Raw genomic sequence first — 7714 nt, 5'->3', positions numbered from 1 at the left:
AGTCTCATGCTGCAGTTATTCTTTCCTAACATTTGCTGCAGTGTGAAACGTCAAGCAGATGCCTGTGGATGAGGGCACACTGTGCTTCTAGGTCTCCCTTGGTAAACGAGGACAGCTCTCCACTTGTTGGTAAGGAAAATGGTAGTGACACAACGCCTCACCGGCACCGTGCGGAGCAGCCGCCCCTCCGTTCGGGTTGCCCCGCTGTCTGCTCGGATGGTGCCACGCCTCAGACAGCCCTCAAGAAAGAAGAATTAATTCCCAGCAATTAATTAATCGCCACCTTTAGGCTCCGTGCCGTCGGTTTGGGAGCTGCCAGGACCCGTTCCGATACCAGCCCTCGCGCTTCTGCGAAACGTTTCCATTAGAAACGCCAGCGCAGCCGCCCGCCCCGCGCAGCGCCGTGAGGAATCGCGGCGTCCCTTCCTGCCCCCAGCAGCCGCACGGGGCCGCTCGCAGCGCCCATGGCGGCGCCGCCCGGGGGGCGAAGCGGGCGGGGAAGCAGCGCCCCCTACCGCCATCATAGCGGCGCTCCGCCCCCACCGCCCCCCTCCACGGCCGTTCACGGAGGGCGGGAGCGCGGCGGCGCCCAATGGGAGCGGAGCGGCCGTGACGGCAGCGCGGAGCCGCACCGAGCGCCGGGCACTGCGTGTCCCCAGCCCCGCGCCGCCATGTCGCGGCTCAACCCGCAGGAGGAGAACCTGCAGGGTAAGTAAGGGCCGCGGGGCGGGGCGGTGGGGGCCGCGCGGTTTCCCTCGATCTCCGCCTTTGCTTCTCCCCGTCCGCTCGCCCTTGCCGCTGTGCTCCTCCTTCGCTGCGCCTCCGCTGCTCCAGCTTTGCTGCGCCCACCGAAACCCGGCAGGTTTTGCCACGCTCGTTTTTCCTTACTGCGCATCCCGTCGCTGCGCTGCGAGGGCAGAGCTCGGCTCTGTGCTCACGCTGTTGTGTCGACGTGGTGGGTCGGCTAAATCCCCCGACGGTGGCGTGGCTCAACGCTGTCTGCCCCGTGAGCCGCTTTGTAAGCGACAGGATGGCCCCGGGTCCTCCCGTGTGTTGGTGCCGTTGGCCCGGGGCTGCAGCTCGGAGCGCTCTTCGAAACAGCGGAGCCGCGTGTGACCTCCGGCATGAAACGCCCCGCGGCGGTGGGCATCGCTGCGTGCCGTGCTGCCCGACGGAAAAGGGCACAGACCGCGGCTACGGCAGGCTGCAGCCTAAACGCTTTCGGTAATCAGTAAACAAACCGGCGCAGGAAGTCTGAGAGGTTGTTGTTGTTGTGTTGGGCTGTTTTTTGGACGTTGCCTGCGTTGTGCAATACGAACGACGTGCAGCTCTGAACGAAAATAAAAGCCTTCGTGCGCAGAAGGAGACACGATGTACTGCCTGGCTTCTGCTCGGCTGCCTGGGGCTGCAGCTCGCTCAGCACACCCCCGTGTTTTGGCACTGCGTGGTGCTCACCGAGCTGCAGATGCTGGCACTAAAGCCTGTCCTCCTGCCGTGTCCTGGGGAGGATCAGCAGCCTCGTGTTCTGCATGCCTTTGTGCAGAGCAGCCGGCCTTATTCTGGTTGTGTTTTCCATTGTGCCCGACAGGTTCCTGGGTTGAACTTCACTTCAGCAGCAATGGAAATGGCAATGGAAACAGCACGGCAGCGACCAGCCAAGAACAAGTACCAGCTTCTATCTCCATTCACAATGGTGACATGGAGAAAATACTCCTTGATGCACAGCATGAGTCTGGAAGAAGCAGTTCCAGAGAAAGTTCCCATTGTGACAGGTAAACACAGTGCTTTACTGTAAGTAATGGCTACTGTGGGGAATGGTTTTAAAGTGAGACAGGGGAGGTTTAGGTTGGATGTTAGGAGGAAGTTTTTCACCCAGAGGTGGTGAGGCACTGGAACAGGTTGCCCAAGGAGGCTGTGGATGCCCCATCCCTGCAGGCATTCAAGGCCAGGCTGGATGTGGCTCTGGGCAGCCTGGGCTGCTGGTTGGTGACCTGCACACAGCAGGGGGTTGGAACTGATGAGCACTGTGGGCCTTTGCAACCCAGGCCATTCTGTGATTCTGTGAAGTAAAGCAAAGCTCACTCTTGCACAAAGCCATTTTTATGCACAGCGTTCCTGCTTGTGCACAGGCAGCACTCTTGTTCTGGTGGAGGTTCCACATGGCAGTGTGTGGCTGTCATTCTAAAGCAGAAACGTCAGAGAAAGGTGATAACAAGCAGTGTGTGCTTTGCAATGGGTTAAAACAGTCAAGAGTGCTCAGGCAACTGCTGAAACGAGTTGTTCTATATCTAGTTTACCAAACATACAGATTTCTAGGTATATAATAATAAAACAGAAAAATGCATCTGAGACTCATGGTCAGTTTTACCAATTCATGCACTTGATTTGGATGGACTGCGACGTCTGCAGCCTGAAGTTTATTTAGCAAAAGGAACTGAGGGACTTAAAACAGCAGGATGCAGAACCTCCTTGTTTCACCTGCCTCGTTAGAGTTGAACCCCAAAGCCATCACCTGCTGCCCAGGTTATTTAGTGAGCAGCCTCACGCCGTACCTCTGCACTGCTGACAGTCATCTTGGCACAGCACTCTGCTTGGCAGGTTGTTGGAGCATCAGGATGGACTGGGTGAGGTGCCTGCTTTGTATCACCCGGGGACAGATGGATCTCTGGTTACAGTCAGGGCGCTGAGCTCTTCAGGACAGCCGTGCATACAAGCTTTGTTTGTTACTTCTTAGTCATCCCAAAAGTGATGTCATTAAGGACTGACTGAGCTCCTTCTCACTGGTTCTTCTCTTTGTTCAAGCCCTCCTCGTTCCCAGACACCTCTGGACAGCCACAGAGCTCTGGAAATAGAGAGCCATAGCAGTGGGGAAAAAAACAGCTTTCAGGTAAAAGTCTCATTTTGCTTTGGAGAACGAATTTGTCACTGTTTGACCCCCAGCAGTAGGAAACCAGCAGCTCACCTTCTGTTAGGGACTTCAGCAAATTGCTCTTAGGATAATGACAGCAGAATCTCTCAGCCTCCTCTTGTCCAGAACTGACAGCCCAGGTTTTACCAATGTAGCTTTAACCAGCTCTCAAAATGGCATAAAACATGCTTGGTCCCACAGCCCCTCCCTTTATCCCAAACTCACCGTCTCTACAACTCCTTCAGGAATCTGTCTGAAGGAATTGCCCACCTTGGGTTAATTAAATACATTACCTGAATTAATTGTTCTTAGATTACATTTCCAGAAAACCTTTCACGTATTTGAAGATGGTTATTTAGATTTTGAGATGCAATGGTCTCAAGTTAGAAAACCATCAGAAATAGCTGCCTGGGCAATCTTATTTCATTGTATTACATGTGTGTGCAGCTGCTTAACTTCTATAATCAGATCCTGCTCTTATTGCACGACCTCTGCTTCATTCAGTGTGTGTGTAAGCAGCAGGACGTTGTATTGCCGTGTAGCAAAGCCGCTGTTTTGTTTGTGCACATACATCTGTGCAGCAGAGAACAACAGACCTGGGATCACCCCTCCTATTGCCAACACTGTCCCAGAAGTCGTGTAGCTTTTCTAAACTAAGCTGGTTTCACGTGGTGTGTGTTAGCTGGCATGGGTTCTGCAGGTGGGTGTAACATCCACCAGATCTGAACACAGGCAGACGTGAGAAGTGCATTCTGCCAAGCGCCTTTGGATTTGTGAACGCGGGATATTTTCAGATCACAGGTGGGGATGAAATACAGGGCGCCTGGCATTTCATTTCCAGGGAAGTCTTTACTCCCACAAATAAGAAATACGAATGTGGGATATGACCCTTTTCATTCACACCCTGCTCTGAGGCCATCCCCGCCCTGCCCACGTTTATCGGGATCCGAATGTTGGGGTGACGTGGAAGATACGCAGCAGGGAGAGATGGGAGAAGTGAGCCAGGTGCGGCCTTGTGCACGGCTTGGGTGCAGAGCAGATCTGCCTCAGAGGGCTGGTTCCTACCTCTGACAGTCCCGTGTTCTGTTTGACCCTGGCTCTCTGTTTCAGTCCGAAGAGGACTTCCTTGAAAGGAGGAGAGAGGTAGAAAGGCTCCTGAAGAAAAATGCAGACTGGATATGGGATTGGTCCAGCAGGCCGGAGAACATCCCCCCAAAGTGAGTGCCCTCAGGGCTTCTGAGGCAGCTGTTACTTCCACGAGCAGCAGTGTGTGTATCATGTTGTGACTGCATCTGGTTTGCGTATGTTAGTGTTGTGACTGCATGTTCTTCCTCAAAATTAGGGAGTTCCTGTTCAAACACCCCAGGCGCACAGCTACGCTCAGCATGAGGAACACCAGTGTCATGAAGAAAGGGGGGATATTTTCAGCAGAATTTTTGAAGGTTTTCCTCCCATCTCTGCTTCTTTCTCATTTGCTTGCCATCGGACTAGGGTAAGTTTGTTTTCTTTGAGTGGCTTTTTTTCTTTACCTGTTTTCTCAGGTCTAACTCTGACCCCCCTCTGTCTGTAGCTGAGCAGGGGGCCCCTCACCATGTAAGGATGGAGTTGGTTGTTCAGGGTTTCCCATTTGTTTGCCTGTGGCACTGCTGAATGCACCCAGTTAACTTTAATGCTTTCCTTACTAGTTGAGAAATCTAAAGAACTAAGGAGCAGTGAAATTAAGATTATATGTACGTACTTCTCAGTTCCATTGGAGGTGTGAGCTTTAATCTCAAAAGGTAAAAACGTAGGCAGCTGTAAAAGCACAGCAAGGTGGGAAATGGTGACTACAGAAACACCAAGTCCATGAGGATGACAGTAAAACCAATGGTTTACAAACACCAGCTGAAAGAAAAAGTGTAATCAGAACGTTTGACTTCAGGAAGGTCCCGCAGTGCTGCGTTGTTGTCGATGACCCCATGCTCATCTCTGACTCCTGCATTCCTGAAAGTGAGCAGCTTACCCAGAGAATTGCTCACAGTTTGGGAAGCAGTTGTTAGAGAAGGGTTTGCACGAGGTTGGTAGCAACCAAGGGCCGGGTGCTGCGGTGGGCACTGTGTTATAGCTGGTGCTGCTGCCCTGGCTGTGACTTATATAACTTGTAATCTGATAATGAAGAGCTCTTTCGCAGGCTGTACGTCCCTCCTGAGCTGAAACCAAATGCTTACTGACCCCACGTTCTTGATCCTCAGGATTTACATTGGAAGGCGCCTCACAACCACAGCTTCGAGCAGTTCTTTCTGAAGGCACCTGCCGTGGTTTCAAAGCAAAGAAAACATTCACCTGGGAGTACAGGAGGTGACCTGCAGGAGCACCCATCCTAGCACCGCTGCGAGATCAGCGTGCACTCGTTCTGTAAATGCTGTGTTCCTAGTTTAGTAAGAATGGGAAAAGACACTAAAGCTAACGTCTCATGTCTAGTCTTCTGGAGCAATGCACAATGCATCTGAATCACGCTCTGGCAGCTGCTGCCTTGCTTTGTAGTGAAGCATCTCTGAGAACTCCAATAAATGGGTGTTTAAAAACAGAAGCTTAGCTTTAGTTGAGCATCTCGCTGAGTCACAGCTGCAATTAAAGTGCTGTTTCCTTACACTTCACAGGTCTGGATGTTTGTCACTGCTCTGCGGTGGTGACGATGAGGGATTAGCCCAAAACAATGTGTGGCCTTATGTATCACAGACAGGAATTCTGAGTAAGCTTGCACCTCACTTGAAGCTGTTTCCTTTTAGATTTTGCTCAGCTCTCCTTCACTTGTGTGAGATGTGAAACAGTCACCTGGAAGAAGTCGCTCTAGTGGTAAAACTTCCATCAGCTTTTACTGCTTCAGCGTGACACCCAACAGCCCGAAATGAAATTTGGACCTTAGTGTCTAATACTTCTTCTGCAAAGGCATTAATTTAACTCCCCAGCTAATTGGATCTCCTTCTGCTGTATCTCAGGCTGTTGCTTCTCAGTCTTTTTACCTGTAAAATAAATTTGCATCTTCTATTTGCCTCATCCATGTATAAACTTCAAGAAGATCTGCTTGCTCGCTTGTTTGTACTAACGGAATGCCTTTACATTCAGTAATTTTATCTTATTTAATGAGAAAAAAAGTGGATGTTTGCCAAATTGTTTTGTATATTTCAATAAAACAGTTCCTCACAGATTGCCTCCTCGTTTCTCTAATGCTTGCTCAAAGTGGTTGAAGAAGCTTTGTCTTAAAGCTTCTAAGGCCGTTTCATCCTTAAAGTGCATAACTGACAAACTAGCAAGAGGTTTATATAGGAAATAATTTGATTGTTGATTCTTCGATCTGAATAGGGGTAAGCTGTCTTTGGAAGTCACTTAATGAACAGAAGCTCACCGAGCTTGCAGAGACATGTTCTGTTCTACCATCGTCATTTAGGAACAAATTAGCTTTCTACTTTTTGTCCTTATTTAGCAGTACTGATTCCTTCTGTGCTGAATCCCTCTCAGGGCAGAGCAGCACTGCCCTGTGGGCCCCAATCCAAGCAAGGCACAATTCATTTTCCATGGGCTGATCCTGCTGAGGCTGCTGGATATCCCCACTTGCAGGGTTTGATCAGGTAGTGCTGCTGGAGGAGCAGGCTCTGCTTGTTGATTATGTCCATCTGCAATGAAAAAAATATTACATCATCAGTTTCTGAATAATAATTCTCATGAAATTGAGCTTTTTAAGAAATCTGAGCTGAACCTCAGGGTTCCTCCTCAACAATAATAAAAGCATTGATAGCAGAACCATCATCAGAACAACCGCTTCCTCCCTTTGGAAAAAAAGATTGTTTTAATACTGCTGTATCTGAATTTAAGGTTTTCTTATAAATACAAAAAGAAAAAAAATACAAACCCAGAATGCCATGAGAAGTGAAGATACGCTGCATTGGAAGCTTCCTGTGCTCCTGTTGTAAGTACTGGTGTTTCAGAAGGGATTCATGGAAGCTGCTAATGACACCTCAGCATTCCAGCAGTGCGGCCCCTGCGTTCCCCATCCCTCCCTCAGCCTGTGCCCACTCACAGCCTGCAGAGCAAAGTGAGGAACCCAAAACCACCCCAGGTGGCATTCGGTGATGCAGAAACAATCTCAGACAGAGGAAAACACTGCTTACCTTGCTCAGTAAGGCCAGGACAGGGAAGTTGCATGGGAGTCTTGGAGTGTTTGCTGGGCAGCAGACAGGTCACTGTTTGGAGACACGGCCTTTGGAGGAGGACCTCAGTGAAAGCTGGGCTCCGACTCCTGAGCCTACAAATAGAGCTTCCTTGGAACAACAGGACACGGAAAAACCTTTTGTGGTAAGACACATGCAGCCCTTAGGGCTTCAGAGGTAGGGACAGGAACTGGAATATATCCCCATTTCTGATAAGCAATAAACTTAACCCTACTAAAAAGGAAATCAACACATCTGTTCTTACCTTTTCTTGCTCCTGGAGCTGAATACAGCTCCTTACCTCCTGCCGGCCGAATCAGGGCACACCTTTCAGTGCCCCAGGAGCAGGTAGGACTGCCCTCAGCTCTGGAGACTCAAGAAACATTGTGGCACATGATAAACAACACAGGTCTGTGTGACAGCCGTGCCCCAGGAGGTGTTACAGAGCACAGCCTGCACAGAAGGCAGCAGCACTCACAGCCATGCAGAGCTCAGGGCACAGCTTTGGGCCAGGCTCTGCTCCAGGGGCTCCCAGTGCAGCTCCTGCCACATCCCACAGCTACCAGTGCTGTTTTTGACAAGCCCTTTTCACCCAGGCCCTAAGTAACAGAGCACCAAG

General features: G+C 50.5%; 1 protein-coding gene across 1 annotated transcript; it reads left to right on the top strand.

Moving 5' to 3' along the window:
- Positions 1-549: 549 nt before the first annotated feature.
- BNIP3 (BCL2 interacting protein 3) lies at positions 550-6093 on the top strand. The gene is made up of 6 exons (XM_085230098.1): positions 550-708; positions 1589-1772; positions 2803-2887; positions 4019-4125; positions 4251-4400; positions 5140-6093. The coding sequence occupies exons 1-6, from the start codon at positions 672-674 to the stop codon at positions 5189-5191; spliced, it is 615 nt and encodes a 204-aa protein (XP_085086224.1). The 5' UTR covers positions 550-671; the 3' UTR covers positions 5192-6093.
- Positions 6094-7714: the final 1621 nt, after the last annotated feature.

This window comes from Meleagris gallopavo, chromosome 8 (genome assembly GCF_905368555.1).
Source record: "Meleagris gallopavo chromosome 8, MGAL_WU_HG_1.1, whole genome shotgun sequence".
NCBI lineage: Eukaryota > Metazoa > Chordata > Aves > Galliformes > Phasianidae > Meleagris > Meleagris gallopavo.
This window is presented reverse-complemented; position numbering and strand designations above follow the sequence as displayed.